General features: G+C 34.7%; 1 protein-coding gene across 1 annotated transcript in view; it reads right to left on the bottom strand.

The window, feature by feature from the left end:
• Window positions 1-326: 326 nt before the first annotated feature.
• Window positions 327-18,757, bottom strand: part of LOC106459734 (LIM domain transcription factor LMO4-like) — an 80,271-nt gene continuing 61,840 nt past the window's right edge. The window contains exon 3 of the mRNA XM_013919387.2: window positions 327-2,067. Within this exon, the coding sequence (XP_013774841.1) occupies window positions 1,794-2,067 (274 nt within the window). The 3' untranslated portion in view covers window positions 327-1,793. The remainder of the gene's footprint in view (window positions 2,068-18,757) is intronic.

Below are 18,757 nucleotides of genomic sequence, written 5' to 3'. Positions count from 1 at the left end.
ATGTATTTTAGACCCCTTGTTTTAACTGTAAGGTTCCTGTTTAGGCTATAAATATCGTACGTTTATTCATACTGAGTGATAGCTTGTATCATTTTCTTAATAAATATACACCTAACGAACAGGAAAAAAATTGGAAAGAACTGTGTACATGCTTCAGTTTTGGAAATAAAGACTGTAAGGTATGATAGAATTCTCATACACCACTCGTTTTCGTTACTTGAGGTAAAATCAGACACTTTAAGTAAGCCCTAAAAGGAATGGGGCAACAATATTGAAAGGCAACAAACAAGAGTTCTATTTTTGAGTAGGTAAAATGCGAGAAAACATTGATGTAATGGATCTTTTGTTTTATTAGTTAAGGTTTTTATGATGTTTTTAGTTTATCAATTATCACAAAATTGATTAACCATCTTATACAGAGATAATTATTCCAGTACAGATTTATAAAGACTATTTCCAAAATAGTGTGCCTTACAAGACTATAGGAAGTTCAACAGTGTAAACATTCAAGAACACTTTCACAATTAGAAGTTTAAACGGAAAAACACTATTACGGATTAGTCAAGTTTGTAACCAGCATCACTACTAAATTGTCAGAAAAGATAGTCACCGTTGGTTAGGATATAACGTGGACTATATTCATACGTCATCCAATGTTGTTCAAAAGTCTTAGTTTCAGGAACTCCGCGTAAAAAACAAAACAAAACAACAACAACAAAAAAGAATACTATATCCCAAAGTCTAACAGGTAACCACGGGCAACAGTTCTCTCCACATCTTCTCACATCCAAGTCTTCGTTTTACCGTCATATCTCGCATGGTTTGTCATCGACGAGAATTTTTAAAATTGTTATTTATTAAAAGAGTCTTGAGCAAAGAGTGATGCCATTTATCCGTCGTTAGGGGGTACTACTTCCTTTGGGTATTTTTACATGTTTTAGTTCCTATTTCAGTTAAACCCACCAAAGAAAACAACAACAAAAACACGTACGATCTGTTGTTGCATATGATTTTATAGCATATATATTTTGTAAAAACTTCTAGATGTTTGAGTACAATACCTTTGAGTTTTTTTCCCCCTTTTTTTTCAAGGAGTGGGTAAGTAGAGAGAGAGAGAGAGAAGGATTTCCTTAATAATTTTTACCCTTTCTGGCGAAATTAATTAGACTTAGAACTTTTGAGGCTAGCGGATTTCATAGTGCTTGTTGTGGTTGTATTTAATATTACTATATAGCTAGAATGTCATTATAATAACCGTTTGTGCTAATCGCAAGACGTTATACCTACTATAATGTGTTCTTCATTTTTCCCGTTCGATGAGCAATGCATTATTAGATAAATCAACTGACAATACACTATGTACAGGCTCTCCACATTTAACGCATATGTTAGGCTTAACACTATTTGTTGTCCTGCACTAAAAGTGGCAAAACTCAAGATTACACGGTTTTCTGAATGACTTCTCCACAAGTACCAAAGAAAGTTCTGAATCTCTGTACAGTACATCATCATTCAGTATTTAATGTAATAACACTGGTCTATAGAAAATACTGAAAGGCAACTTGCCATTACTCTCGTGTACAATAGCACTTTGCTTGATGGAGTTAGTGTGAGGTCAGGCTCGAGAGCGTGTGTGCATGATCTCAATTATGAAAGTTATCGGATGGTCTAGGGTTGAAAGGAAAAACTACTATATTATTTTACTATTGGAAATTGGGTGGTTTGTAAGGTAGTGAGAACGTATAGATAAGACCATCCACCTAGCTGATAATATATATCTGATTTCACATTGTTCACACGGCCTTAATAGCTGAATTAGCCCGTACTTTCCCTTTCCGCGAAGTTCCCGTTCCCACGGATCCACCCTTCAAAATCTTGAGGCAGTCCTGTTCACATAGTACACTGCCATTGATCAAGTTGTAGCGGTCGCCTGGGTTTAACTGATTGTGACACTTGACACAGGCAAAGCATTTCAAGTGGTAAACATTTCCTTGTGTCCTCATGACGAACTCGTTGGCTGGGATTAGCTGACCACAGGCACTGCAAGCTCCACTGCTTCCAAACATTCTGGAATGGATCAAAGTAAATAGAGATTAGTTTATTAGTACGTGGTTCATTTGAGTAAGATGTTCTCCTTGTAAGCTGTTTATTGTTCGAGTTACACCACATGACTTACATTGTGCATGTTCAAATATATAACATGTAATCTAAATTACACGAGCTTAACCAACCAATTGCCTGCAATACACGCATTTAAAATTAGTACATTACCTATACCTATGGTCTACAAGTTCAAACCCATCAGATTACTTACAAGGTAAACCTTCAACTCACCGTAGCTTACAATATACACGTTTAAACTCACAGCAGCAACAATATACATTCTCAACATATTATATTTTTTGTAAGCTATATTTTCAATGTTATAATTTAATTGTTTGCTAGAGGGAGCTTCTAATCATGATGATCTGTTGTGAATTGGGCAGCTGAGTTATTTGGAGACACTGACGTGAAAACCTTTTAAAGATAAATTTTTAAATATTCAAGGTAAACATATTCTTTATTCAAAGAAAAGGGTAGCTGAAAGTAAAAACCAGATTAATTCACAAAACGTTTGAGATAAAATTAAAGAAAAGCATCATAAATTTAAATTGACTGGTCTGACATGAGATTTAGAAGATTATAGAAGATCCAGAAAGCTGGTGAAACAGGACATTAGGACGTCAAAAAGGATGTATGAGAAAAGGTTGGCTGAAAATGTAAAAATAAACAGTAAGGATTACTTTAAATGCATTAAGGGTAAACAAGATGTTAGGATGGGGGTAGGATCCTTGAGAGATGATAAAGGAAGTCTAGTATCTGATGATTATGAGATGGCTTGGTTATTAAATTTTGCTTTTTTTCGGGTTTTACTTACGAAGGTTTAAGCAGTATTCCACGGCCCGGCATGGCCAGGTGGATAAGGCGCTCGACTCACAATCTGAGGGTCGCGGGTTCGAATCCACATACCACCAAACTACTCGCCCTTTCAGCCGTGGGGGCGTTATAATGTGACGGTCAATCCCACTATTCGTTGGTAAAAGAGTAGCCCAAGAGTTGGCGGTGGGTGGTGATGACTAGCTGCCTTCCCTCTAGTCTTACACTGCTAAATTAGGGACGGCTAGCGCAGATAGCCCTCGTGTAGCTTTGCGCGAAATTCAAAAAAACAAACAAACAGTATTCCACATCTTGAACAGTTGATAAATGGAAACGAGATCAAACAAAATGACTGCATTAATTCTGAGCTGGTTAAGAAAAAGTTGGGAAGTTTAAAGAACGATAAGGCTCCTTGGCCAAATAATATTTCCTCAAGGATTAGATATGTGAGCCACTTGAGTCCTTGAATAGTGGACACAAGAGGATTGGAAATTAACTAATGTAACTCCTCTTTTCAAGGGAGGTGATAAATATTGTCTCAGTAATTATAGACCCGTTAGTCTTACATCAGTTGTGGGAAAGGTTTGGAAAGATTGTTAAAGGATGCTTTACAAAGTCATTTAACAAAGTTTAGAATTTTATTGGATAGTCAACATAATTTCACTAAGGGAAAATCTTGCCTTACAAATCTTTTGACATTCTTCGAAAAGGTTACTGCTCATGTAGATGAGGGAAAGCAGAGGGTTGTTATAAATGGAGTTCAGTCAAAGTGGATTAATGTCACAAGTGGAGTACATCAGGGCTCAGTCTTAGGACCTTTGCTCTTTTTGATTTACATCAGACATACATGAAGGAATGGTCAATAAGTTACTTAAATTTGCAGATGATATTAAGGTATTGAGTGTTGCTAGCTTTGAAGAGGATACTGCTGATTTACAAAAGGATTTAGATCATTAATGAGTTGGACAAATAAATGGCAGATGTGTGTTAATTATAATAAATGCAATATAATGCATATGGGTTATCATAGTTTGAATTATAAGTATAATTTGGATGGGAATAACATTCAGAGTGTTACGAAAAAAAGGGGGATCTTGGTGTAATTGTTGATCAGTCTCTAAAGCCATTCAAGCAGTGTGCTGTTGCTAGTGGTAGGACATATAGGATTTTAGGTTGTATGTACAGAAATATTGAATACAAATCTAAAGAGTTTATAATTTCATTGTATAGGTCACTGGTTAGGCCACATTTGGAATATTGTGTTCAGTCTTGGGTTCCTTACCTTGGGAAAGACATTGAATTGTTGGAAATGGTTCAGAGAAGGGTTACTAGAATGGTGCCTGTAATGAAGGAGTTGGAGGGATCTGACTGAGGTGTTTAAGATTGTAAAGGAAATTAATAGTGTTGATGCATCATCTTTTTTCTCTATTTAGCAGTGATAATAGTAGGACTAGGGGAAACAAATATAAATTTTGGCAGGGTAAGAGTCATCTTCAGCTAAGACTATTTCATTTTTCTAACAGGGCGGTTGGCCTTTGGAATAGGTTGCCTTCGGATGTTGTATAAGCAGTAAATTTAAGTGAATTTAAGAAAAAGCTTGATAAGTATGTGAATGATAAGGGCTGGCTATAATATTTTTGAATTTATTTATTTTAATTTAGTTTAGAGGATGGAACAGCCGAGATGGACCAATAGGTCCCATGTTGTCCCAAAACGTTATTTTATATGTTATGTTAATCTAGAAACTTCCCGTATTTGATAGAAGTAATAATTTAGTATAAATAAATCGATGTTCTAGTGGTTGATGATCGAGGAAAGACTGATTGATTTGTCTATCAAGCAAATTTATTCAGATCACTGAGAGTTAGTGCTTCTATCAACAAATCAGTAAGTTAGTCAGGTTTGTTATAAATGAAGGAAATTTATCTTAAACATTATTAGTGTATTAGGTCTACACTTTCGGATTTTCTTTTGAAAATTTTTGTATTTGAAGTTAGGCCTAGAGTTAGCGTGGCTCTAACAAACGTTAAAGAAGGAACGAATTAATTTATTATTCGTACGTGGACTGGAACTAACTTTATTTTTACGAAATAATCCAGAAAAAACCCCGCCGACTGATAAAGCAATATAGCTTTCTGTGTTTACGTTTAAATCTATTACTTATCTTGAGATGTATGTGTTTAAATTACATTCTACGTGAACTGGAACTTTCCATGACTCCTGAAGTAAAAGTTCTTGATACGAACGTGTACAGCATAACTTGTGTTTTGAATATGTACACTGGTAGTTATGTAATACGTTTGAACGCACACACACGTATATACATATGTACGTACATAATAGATCGTGTTGTTGGTATGTTGTGTGGTAGCTTCGGACCTATACAGTGTAAGTCATATGAACATGGTATGCCGTTTTGCAAGCTTCAACATGCTAAATATTCAAACTTACAATGTACGTGTATAAAACTGCCAAAAAAAGTACGAAAATGGAAGAAATTTGAAAGTAAAATTTGACCTATAGTACGCAAGTTGAAATTTACAACGTGGCCCACATTATGTTTCTTTGTTTGTTTTTAATTCTGCACAGAGCTACACAAGGGCTATCTGCGCTCTGCCCACCACGGGTATCGAAACCCAGTTTCTAGCGTTGTAAGTCCGCAGACATACCGCCGTGCCACTGGGGGGCCCCACATTATGTATATTCAAACCTACTACATAGTCAACATTAAATATGTGTACAGCCAACCACACGACATACCTTGTACACATTTAGCTAAAAGCAAGTGTACCTATCCACACTTACCACAATACCTACATTGTACATGTTCAATTTGTTTGATTGTTGGACTTCGCGCAAAGCTACACGATCGCTTTCTATGCTTGTCATCACTAATTTTGAAGTGCTAGACGAGAGGATGACCACCACCAAGCCGAATCTTGGTCTATTCCCGCAAGGCAAAAAAGGAGGGGGGACTTGACCGTCACTCTTATAACGCATCCACAATCCCATCATAAGGAGAGCGATTATTTTTTTCTTTTTGACAGTAACGAGATGCAGGCCACGGAATCTCAGTATCACCCTACAAGTTCAAACACGTGTCATGATCTCCAATTTCTAGATTTAAAGATACCGAGGAATTATGGGTAAGTAAAAATGTCGGACCTCACAAGATATTTTTCTATGTAAGTGGGTTGGGTGTCATAAATGGCGTCCTGTTTTGAAGACAATATTTATAAGAAATTGGAAAACTCCGAAAAAAAAAAAGAGAAAAAAACGCATTTTCTAAAGGGTAATGTGAACATAAAAAGAATCATGGCACTCAGTTGACATCACTGTATCTAATGTTAAGCGATAGCGCAGGCAAACAATATTGATATTATGGAAACAATACGGGTGTGGTCTAATAGTTCGAAGTACTGAACAAATTAATCGCTTTATTTTCAGCATGACAGTGACAAATGAAAGTGTCAAGTATTGGAAATTATGTTCCTCTCTGGTGGGTCCATTTTTGAATTTTGAGCCTTCATGAATTTATTTGAATTATCGTTTAATTTTGTTAGTCTGTTTTATTTGCTTGAACATTTTTTTTTATGATACAATCTTTATTTTTAGTTATACACTTTTCATACAAAACCTTAAATACTTAAACCATAACTGATTTGTAATCACGGACTATCACAATACAAGTGTTTTAATTTGATTTTCAATTTTGAAATCTATCTTAGTCTAGTTTTCAATTAAAAATATATTATCTTTCCATCTGTGTCTGTCGATTTATCCATCCATTTCCATCTGTCTGTCTGTGAAACTCGTACACATACTGATTTTACTTTTATGATCTAATTCTATTTCTAAATGTTTATTAAGTCCCCGCCTCCTCCCGATGGTTCAGCGGTAAGCCTTGAAGGCTTATAACGCTAAAAACTGGATTTAGACGCCCGTGGTGGGCACAGCACAGATAGCCCACTTTGTAGTTTTACGCTTAACAACAAACAAACAAATCGTATACTAGAACAACGACTAATATAAAGTATTAAAACTACTCTCACGGAATAACATTTCTATGCCATAAACAAGTTTAAATGTTTTCAAAAACTAGTAATTTCAACACTTTTTAAAAAATCATCACACGGTATTACGTTACGCCATTTTATTACGTTTCTGAAACATAGAGACTGTGGGGGAAAAAATTATCTTTACTACTGTTCTAGTGATTTACTCGTATAAAATTATTTTGTCGCTCTGTCAGTGATCAAAATGTTGTTCTTTATAATTTGTCCAAACCAGTACTCACGCTCACACACCCTGGGATTTATTGTTTGTTTCGTCTTTGTATGTACAGCAAAGCTACTAAGGCTATCTGCCGCCGTCTCTAGCTTTGAATTACTGACAAGAGGGAAGGCAGCCAGTCAGCAGGTCTCTACTACCCCCCGTCCACACTAAGGGATTGACTGTCACTCTTCTAACACACCTACAGGTTAAAGTGCGGGATATATTTTGTAGTATCACACGGAATCGTATCCAGCTCGCCACCTCCAAAATCCAGAGTTATACCACAGGGCCATCCTGCGTCTTCGGTTTTGAAAACAGCTTTATCTCGGAAACAACTGAAACTTAACATTACTTAAAGATATTTAAAGTTTTTTTTTTTTTGGAATTACTAATCTTGTTATAACTTTTTTTATTTTTTCGGAAGCTAAGTTAAAATAACATTTGATAAAAGAACCTAACATAATGTTAGAACTACTTGTCGTAGTAAGTTTCAACGATGCTTAACTGTTATCTCAAACAATTCAGAGTTCTTCATCAGAAGAATATTTTGTCACTTAGTGAAAAGTAAGTTAGTTTTAGAATTATCGGTAGAGGTCCATATGGATCCATATTACAAACTTACCTAGAAGAGATAAAGGGAATCTTACAAAAGATAGTGGCCCGGCATGGCCAGGTGGTTAGGGCGCTCGACTCGCAATCTGAGGGTCGCGGGTTCGAATCCCCGTCACATCAAACATGCTCGCCCTTTCAGCCGTGGGGGCGTTATAATGTGGCCGTTAATCCCACTATTCGTTGGTAAAAGAGCAGCCCAATAGTTGGCGGTGGGTGGTGATGACTAGCTGCCTTCCCTCTAGTCTTAAACTGCTAAATTAGGGATGGCTAGCACAAATAGGCCTCGTGTAGCTTTTCGTGAAATTCAAAACAAACCAAACTCAGGAAGATGCTCTTTTCTAATACGAGGAGATATCTGTGCATCGTGTTTTTTGTTTTTGTTTTACTTGGCTAGCTCTGAATTCTAGATCCAACCTTTAAATGTCACCAGTCTAAATCTTTCTAATGTATAAACGACAAATTATGTTTGGCAAAATAAATCACAGCCAAAAGTTACATACAATCAAGTATAGTAAAAATACTCTTTTAAGTTTAAATATGAAATTTATGCAAACATAATTAATTCACTGAATTTTCTAAACGCTTGGAAAGTGCTGAGAAAATAGGGCATCAAAAATATTTATAGTATGTTGTTTGAAATAGTTTTTAATGCTCTTCATATTAAATACTGGGGCCATTTTCATGCTCGAAAAAAGGGGGCGGCCAGTGATGCCGGGTTCGAATCCGTGCGATACCAAAAATATTATTTAAACTGTAGGTGCGTTATAAGAGTGGCAGTTAATCTCATAGCTTGGATGGTGGGTAGTAAGGGCTACTGACTTTGGTTTCTTCCTCCTTGTCAGTAGTTCAAAATTAAAGACGGCGTCAAATAGCCTTAGTAGCTTTGCTATAAATACAAATACACATTCGGAAACAGTTCAATCAGCAAGTAGATCCTTTAGGAAACCTTAAAAGGCTGGATAAAGGTTATCTACCCTATATAAAGGGCAGTGTGTGTCACGTCACATCACGCTTGATTTCTCCTGATTTCTTGAAATAGAAGGAGTCATAAAAGCCAAAATGCATTTATCTAGACAGAATAGTTCGATAACTGTCTGCCCATTACGAGTTTAGTGACGGGGGTGAAAGGGGGCCGTGAGGGGTGTGGCGTGAAACCTTATAAGTGTAGTGAGTGTTGGTAAAATAAGCCTAATATGAAGATGTAGTGTGGGATCACTTAACCAAGTGCATAAAATTTATCATCAGTGTAAAAATATCGATTCAATTTTAAACTTAAATCGTTCCTGAATTTACCTATTTTCTGTTATATCACCAACGTTTTTAATAAAAACAAAACCTCTTTAATCAACGGAGATTCTAAATTAAAATCAACAAATATTTTTCCAGTTTTGTTGTTTATACATTTCACTTTATACTTTCAGTACATAAGCAATATTAGGTTTATTAGGTTATACTTTTGTTGCTAAGCGATATGACGTAAAAGCCATTGCTTGAGCGTAGTGTTTTCAAAACGCACTGACTTTTCTATATTATTAGAAGTTGTTAATCTAATTGATTTGTATCAATAACTAATCTATGAATACGCCACGAATTCATTTCATGGATAATCTTTATTTTTGATTGGCTCACAAAGGAATTTACCGAAGTTTGACTGCCTCTACTGTACTTTTCTGCCTTTTTGTTGGTCAAGCTTGATTTGGGAACATTTATTTATTTCAGTTATACTATGGAGTAGGTGTGGGGGTACTTGTCCCGTCATTTTTGACGGGCTATACACTAATATTTGATGCAACAAGTCTAGTCATGGAGGATGATGAGGCATAAAAATGTTTTGTCATGGTCACGTACTATATATGGATCTCGTTATTGGCAAAAAAAGCCAAAGACACACGTGTCTAGCTAAACATTTGAATGCTTTAACAAGCACGAAAGAGTGGATTCAATTGAATATCTAATACATGGATCTTTGAAGTGAATCTTGTTTCACTCTCTTCGATGAGACGTGTTCATGCTCAGAATTCCCATTCTTCATCTTCATTCTTCATCTTATTTTTTTTCTTCTTGTACCGTACGCTGGTTCGTCGCTATTGTTTCTTGCGCTTAGTATTGTTTTGGGTCATTTGCATGTTCTTTACGGGATAAGTAATGAATTGGAGAATAAGTGGCTATCAAATTTGCAACATGTTTTTGCATCACCATAATTGTGGAAATAGTATCTGATTCTTAAAGAAAATGTCACTCGTACCTTTCACATTAAACGAAAACCTCCTTTTAACCAAATTTGTGAAAAACATTAGCAATAACATTTCTATTTTTTTGTAAAAATAAATTGAGAATTTACTAACGTTTTTAATAGTATATTACGTTACGAAAGGAATGGTTTATGACACTATATATATATAATCCATGCATCTTTAATAAAAGACCTACCAGTCACTATCTATCTATAATAAAAGATCTACCAATCACTATCTATCTATATTGAAAGACCTACCAGCCACTATCCATCTATAATAAAAGACCTACCTACAAATTAATATCTGATATACACCACTAACTATAGAGAAATACAGAAATTTGTATCTGATATACACCACTAACGATAGTAAAATACACAAATTAATATCTGATATACACCACTAACGATAGTAAAATACACAAATTAATATCTGATATACACCACTAACGATAGTAAAATATACAAATTCATATCTGATATACACCACTAACGATAGGACAATACACAGACTTGTTTTTTTTTACAGCTTATGTACGTTGAACAGAACAGAACTGACAGAAGAAATATAGTCTCTCGTGGGTTATTTTATAAAAGTAAACTTATCTGTTATGGAGAACTTTCGAAAAATAAACGATGCGTTCTGAAAATATCTTAAAGGTGATGAAATTAGTATTCGCGCAGAAGTGTAAAGCAATGTAAAATTACATTTATTAAGACGAATCTTAAATGTTCACCTAATTTAAGCACTCTACTAAATTAAGTTGGTTAAGGCGCTCGACTCATAATCTAGCGGTCGCGAGATCGAAATCCTTCGCCGAACATGCTCGCCATTTCAGCCGTGGAAGCGTTAATATGTGACGATCAATCCCACTATTTGTTGGTAAAGAGTAGCCCAAGAGCTTGCTGCCTTCCTTCTAGCTTATCACTTCAAAATTAGGAACGCTAGCACAGTAACCCTTGAATAGCTTTGCACGAAATTCAAGAAAAAAAGAAAAAACATACTAAATTCACAAGATAATCTGCAACATTTACACTTGAGTACGAAACCTGTTTAAACCAATTTAATAACACATGACATTACAAAAAAATGGTTTATCATAAACTTCTTACATGTTATGGTAGCAAGATACTCTTAAATCGAAACAATAATCTCGGGAAAATAAACTTTGATTCGTTAACGTCAACTTCCAAATAAATAGTGAAGTAAAAAGTAACATCACTTATTAATAAAAGTAGGTTTGATTTTATGTTAGCTATCTTGGCGCAGGATGACTATAGCTGTTTGGAAGATTTACAAGATAAATATTTCTTGCTAGCCTTGATTTCTTCAGGTCATTGAATAAAGGGGACATACGGGTATAGCAAAAACAGTGTGTTTTTTGAATCCGCAGGATCATTTAAAGAATAAAGCATTGCTTATTGCAATGCTATATGAAATTCGCTTAGGTAAAAGGTAACGATAAGACTTATTATCATACGCTATAATAACAATGTTCGATGTCACGTTCTACTCTTGGAACTATTTCATCCATCGTCACTCATGCTCATTATGATGGCCATGATTAGTACTATTTCCTGAGATCGCAATTTCCAGTGTAACAAGCGTCTGCGAAAGACAGCGACGCCAATCTTAAACAACACACCTTCACAAAAGCAGGTCACAAGCATATAAGTTTATTGCAGCTGCATCAATGGTCGAATGAAGTCGCTGTCAGTCTAGTTTCTTCAACCATTTTTATTGTGAAAACAACCATTGATTTCAAGGTGCTACTGGAAGGATTGTGACATTTTGACTTGTAAGCAGTCATCAGATTCAAATTCTTGTGTATTGTCTTGTTAATGGCACCAGAAGATATTCCCAACTTTGACGCAATAGCTTTTTGGGTCAGACGGTTCTCTTTCATAGCCATAGTTTTCACTTTGCATTTGAGAATGTTGCTCCAGATTGGGTTTGGGTGTGGTTGCGAAGCTCCTCACTACTGTGCAAGGATTTTCTTTCCACGGAAAGCTCCGAGGACTTCCTTCTTCGAAAGGTTGTATGTAGACCCTAAATTGTTTAACAGCCACACTGTGTGAGAATGTTCTGTTCGGAAAGGCTGTTACATATCCCGTCCTTCAGCCATAAGTATATCCTTTGCGGCATTGCATAATCGAATGCTCAGGAATTCACTGTGAAATAGATAGGTGCTAAACATGTTGCGTTACAGCTCACATCTGTGGCAAAACATTGTATTAGTACATGCAAGTTTTCGAAATAAAATGCATTTAATCATTTGTTTTAACACATTTTCAAATTGTGCTGATGTTAAACGGGGAGCTTAAAACACGTCTGGTTTTTTACATTTGTGAAAAACAAGATTGGTCATTACATTTCAGAACATTGTTTAATAACCACGTCACGTTGATTCGCACTTCTTTATTTCTTTGTGTGATCACATGAGACGGGACTATACCATAAAGTAACAAGGACTGCCACTTAACAGTCCCTGTTTGAGGAACATCAATGAAATTTACGAGTAACTCTATTGTCAGCACACAAAAACACACCGTTTTAAATGAGTTTTAATAACAATCAATCACAATATTTATAGATATTTTGTTGGTAAAAAGAAGAAAAACTCAGACAAAGCATTCTGTAGAGATTAATAAGATACGATGTACCTATTGAATTTGTGAATTATGTTCCGTCTACAGCCTTCCATTACAGTTAACAAAGTATTTAAAGCACCGTGTTCAACTTATTGTAGAACGTACTTGTTGAGTGGTGTATGAAAAATATATTTAGTTTTTACTTTAGTTTGTTACGTTTGTTAAAACAACTTCAAAACCTGTTTCTAGAGCAACTTGGCAATGACACACATACAACCATAATTATATCCCCACGAACACAAGCACATTTGTTTGGATGTTATGTGTTTCCTGCTGTAGAAACCCTACACACACACACACACATACAACCATAATTATATCCCCACGAACACAAGCACATTTGTTTGGATGTTATGTGTTTCCTGCTGTAGAAACCCTACACACACACACATATATATAAACATATATCACTATGTCCAATATTAATAAAATCAGAAGTGTAATAGGAAGTTATTTGAATTTTAAAATTAAAAAAACACGGTATTTTAATGTCTAAGAAACTGCCATAAAGTTGCGAAAGTGCTACATTTTAAATATAAATAAAAATTTTAACTTGTATCTCTTTATTATATTGGTTGTAACAGCTGTCAGGCTTAAATAATGTAATACCTATTTTCTCATCAGTGCCCTTTTGGGAATCATTACGTCCATGGTAAATTCATATTTTGTTCATGCTAACATTCACGGAATAGCAATTTCCTATTTAATTACCTGTGGTCTGCCTTTAACCCGTCTCTTTCATAATCTTCGGAAGGCGCGCTTATTACTTTTCAATTTGTAGGCGCTGAGCGAATACGTGGGTGAACACACACACACGCGAAGATGGAGACTTGAGCATGCTGCTTCATATAATACTTTTAATTATTTTCACACTTTTCCCGCTGTCAGTTTAGCCACGTGAGGCACATGTTTAATTAGAATTGTTATAAGTCGGTGATGTGTGCTAGCGAAGCATATTTTAAGAAGCTTTGAACAGCGTGACTAATGGGTTAAATGTAATTTCTACTATTTCCCTTTTCGATTTTGTCCTGTCAGCAGTTTACAAGCAAATATAGTAATATAAAATTGGAATTTAATGTTTTTACTAATTCGCATGCACTGATATATTACGATAGTCTGCTGTCTGTAATTATCATAGAACGTGTATTCTTTCATACAAACTATAGTTTATTCACAGAACAAACGGAAAATGAAAAACGACTCGTACTGATCAAAGAAAGAATAACAGAAACTGCGAAGACACTCCTTCCTCTTTTGGCACAGTTATTTTGTCTCAGTTTTCGCTGTTTGTGCTCACTGATCTTTCGTTATAAAACAATGAAACAAACAGGAAGCCCAATTTTGTCTTCTTCCTCCTATTGGTGAAATCAAATTATAATTTATTCGGAACAATTCAAATCATTTATTTCAGACTTTATCATGTAAGTTCGTTAGTTTTTATTGAAAACTATTTGTTTTCTAGCACATACAGAGAGGGCGTCTTATTACTAACGGTATTCTTGTGTTATCGAACAGCGGGGTACACTGTCTTGCCAATAATTGAGAGGAACAGCAGAGTAAGGACAAACTTTTAAGCTTCACTTTTAACGGCTGAAGGTGAGAAATCATACTTTTAACGGCCGAAAGTGAGAAATCATACTTTTAACGGCTGAAGGTGAGAAATCATACTTTTAACGGCCGAAAGTGAGAAATCATACTTTTAACGGCTGAAGGTGAGAAATCATACTTTAAACGGCTGAAGGTGAGAAATCATACTTTTAACGGCTGAAGATGAGAAATCATATTTTTAACGGCTGAAGGTTAGAAATCATACTTTTAACGGCTGAAGATGAGAAATCATACTTTTAACGGCTGAAAATGAGAAATCATATTTCACTTCTCATTGGGTGTTTGTTATAAATAAGAATTGCCGTACACCCGTAGTTCAAACTAAGAGACACAAAAAGTTTCTTAATGGAAAAACTATTTTAGGTTGGGAAGTGTTCCTTAGCTTTAGATGCTATCTATAAAGAACGAGTGTATTAGAATACACACCCTATGTACAAGTGTGTAACTCTGAACCAAACGGCCCTACTTTCTTTACAGAATCCGTGTCTTTCCACCCCACCTCCTGCTGCCCTCACAATGGATGGGTAATGCTGCCCCCCCCCTCGTCACTAGAATGATGAAGTCTTTAGCCACACCCAAAAAGTTTGGGATTCTTTTTCACTGTTATTACAGCAGATAACAAAGTAGAAAGAAATTGTTAACAAAACAGACTAAACTATAAACATAAAACTCAACTTTATCTTTCCACAAATTATCATCTCTATCAAGATGAAGTGAATACTAAAGGGGGGTAAAAATGTGACGTATGATATATTTTGTGTAGTAAGTTGAAGTAAAAAGAGTAAAAATAAATAAACTTGAAAAAAAAATCAACGTCATGTAAAACAGCATCCACGTTTGACTTTTGTACGCAATGTTATAATATACTTAATGTTGTTTCATCCGAAAGTTCAACCTCTGGCGAAATTATTAGTGTACTTAAATCGTAGTTTCTAGAATATCAATGTTGTATACTACTACTGTAACAACAACAATTCCAATACATTGGCCAATTCAATATCAATCGCAGAAATGTTTTCCTGACTAAACAGCTTTAGTTGAAGGGAGATGTGTGGCTAGAAAAAAAAAACTGTTTTATTTTTATAGCAACTGATAGGACATAATAAAGATTTTGAGTTTTAACTCGTGAGTTTAGGGATAAAAAACAAATAGTTAGAACTTTACAAATCATGTACGTTATTTTAATAAATTGTCGTTAGTTGTTTAAATGTGTTAAACAAGTAAACAGAGAACACGAGCAGAGATTTTATATACTTCTCACTGTTTTGCTACGTTGTTGTTTAAACGTATTTGAAATAAGGGAAAGTAAACTTTCCTGTGTTAGAGTGTTATAGGTCAGTAGTGTTGTCATCCTTTCTGCTGGTTCGTTGATAATAATGACAAATTGTTTTCAGTAGATATCCATAGGAGAGATACTAACTCCTAGGGTGTCTATCAACCATAACTACTTCTTACGGTAGGGGTTGGTTGAATGACTACAAAGTTCGAAATTTATTAGATATTAGAAAACTTAAGCCAGTATAATTAATGCATTTCAACATATAAGATACGCTATAGGTCCATCTTCTAGTGAATGCAAACCACGTTTATTATATACACAATTAAATAATCCCTCTCCACCTGCATCGTGCTATGTATACGATTGCTGTATGTTCAGCTAATGTACATTTTATAAAATTACCTGCAAACTAAACACTTACTCTGTAAGTGAATACATGCTGCCATTGTTCACTTATGAAGATCAAACCTTTGCTCGCTATATATAACGGGTGCAGTTAAATATATTCAGTTTATTCAAAACCAAGCCTCTTTGATTAACTAAGGATAAACATCTATTGTGTTAAATACAAGCATCTTGTATTGGAAATGTTTTTATTCAGTACACTCGCTAGCGTAGTCAGGTATTTAAAATTGTGATGTAACAAGTATGATTTCATAATATTCCACGCATTGCACCCACGTAATAACGTCTGCAATAAAAACCAAGAAAACCGTGGACAAATTCTGCATTACGCCTCAATGCCAGCTTCCACACGAACCTCATTCTACTCACAGGAGTCTCTACCGTTGTTAAGGGATATTTAAAAGCCATAATATTTTTATGGAAACAAAACTGAAACCTCCGAGATAAATGTGTTTCTGGGAAAAGACAAGCTATACACCAACAATCTGAATTAAAGATGTAGAAATGTTGCTACTGATTCGATGACGTTTTAAATCTCCTCGTCGCATATGCGTGGCATGTTTGCCTCGTATTAAAAAACTCTTTTTTGGCTTACTTGCATTTTTCTTGGCATACATCAATAACATACTGTGTCAAGATGTTATTACTGCATAATACATTGTCATTTTTATAGTAAGTATCTCCAGTTACGGGTTTTTATGGGAATTATTTTTTAAGGATTTTGTCGTTTTTAGTATTTCATAAAAAGTTTTCTTCGTTGAAAAGATTTCTTTAAGACAAATGATACTGCTTTCACAAACCTGTAGCTGTAAAACTATTGCAGTAACGGTTTAAAAAAATGAATGTGTGAAACAGAATGACCGTTACTCTCAAACGTTTGCAACCATGTGCAAAAAAAAATGCAGTTCTTAAAATGGTCGTTATCCAGCGATCACCTAGAGAACAAAAGCGCATACGTTGATAAAAAAACCTTTCTTTAAGCTCGAAAAAAGTTTTCAAAACTAACTGTGTACACAAAACAAAATACTAAAACAAACATGTCCATCCCTCTTACGAAGTATATCTGATTTTGGTCCTTTACTATTTTATTGAAACCAAATATGTTCAATTTCTGTTAAAAAATATGGTCGAGCTGGGTCAAAATGGTTGCATTTTATTGATTAATATTTAATACCCTCATTGGACATGCTAACAAAAGATCGCTACGTGGAAAAATAAGATTAATATATATATATTATACTTCCATAGATCTTTTTGAGTCTTTAACTTTTAACTCCTTGGATGGGATTCATATCATCTCCCAAAAGTTTTATTTTGTTAATGATTGATTTTTGCTTTGTGTAGTAATACTAAAATTTATTGTTTTCTCTTAAAAACAGCAGGTAAGCTTAAGGTCTTATAATTTGATGTTTGATCCCTGTGTTGGACAGAGCGCAGATAGTCGAATGTGCGTTTTTTCTGTTTAAAACTAAATAAAAACACTACTTTAGGATCTGTATGACTCCACCAAAAACTACCTTGATAATTAATGGCTTAAGATTCAATAAACTTAGGCGAAATCTTTCGCTTCCGTTTCTTAGCAGCGGAATCAATGTCAATAGAATAAAGTTAATCAAAGTTCCATATTTAAAGGAAGTAAATTGTCACCATATTTAAAGGAAGTAAATTGTCACCATATTTAAAGGAAGTAAATTGTCACCATATTTAAAGGAAGTAAATTATCACCATATTTAAAGGAAGTAAATTGTCACCATATTTAAAGGAAGTAAATTGTCACTTGAACTTATTGAACTTGCATTTGAACTCTAAAACTCTGAAGAACATTCACTCCAAATCTTTAAAAAAAACGTTACTTCCACTTCATTAATTAATGATACACCAGTACAATGAACAAATCCAAAGGATAAACATCGGCGTTTCAAAAGTATCTTTCTTTAATGACCCACATAAGTAATATTGATACGTAAATTCTTGACATTAGACATTTGTAACACTTGATCAGTGCTATTTGAGTGATAACACTTTAGGATTTAGCAGACACATTTCAAAGTGTCATCAGCTTGAAAAGTATCACAGACGTCAAAACTTCAAATTCTGATCGTGCCAAGTTTTGTAGCATCGAACGAAGAAAGAGTGCGTTGTATACGATTTGAAAAACAGGCTTTAGCGAAATGTATTTTCAGTTAGAAAAATACGCGGCGCAGCACCAAATCGATCATGTTTTGTTCTTTATAGAAAACAGGAAATAGTTTTTATCGAAAAGAAAAACAAAGCACGTAGGTATATTTTATTGTTTGCTAATAATGCATCTGTACTGTTTTTGGCGCCAAATAAAGACATGTCAAAAGCCTTTGAGTTATGAGCTATTGCCCATTAAGGTGTAATGTTAAGAAACAAAAACTGTACAAAGCTTAAGTGAGTCTTGAACAGGTAAAAAAAATACCGATAACATATAAACGTATTTTTAACACTTAAGAGACAAGAAATCGAAATTCAATTAAAATACGTGCAAAAGAATAACTCTATAATCGACGTTTAATCTATTTCAAAATTGTAAAAGATTTTTCATGTATACAACTTTGTTCAGTAAAATTTTGTACTGTAATAAAACTTACTAGTATTACGTCATTATGCAAAATATATCGATCCATTTTTTTAATCTTGTCCCACCAGGATCAGACCTTGTATTTGAGACGACTAACTAACTATATATATATATATATATATATATATATAAGTAAAGCAAGTATCGGTCTTGTTTGTTCGTTAGTCTA

The sequence above is a fragment of the Limulus polyphemus genome, unplaced genomic scaffold (assembly GCF_000517525.1).
Source record: "Limulus polyphemus unplaced genomic scaffold, Limulus_polyphemus-2.1.2 Scaffold655, whole genome shotgun sequence".
In the NCBI taxonomy this organism is placed as follows: Eukaryota; Metazoa; Arthropoda; class Merostomata; order Xiphosura; family Limulidae; genus Limulus; species Limulus polyphemus.
Note: the sequence above shows the minus strand (reverse complement) of the source record. Positions and strands in the feature narration are given on the sequence as shown.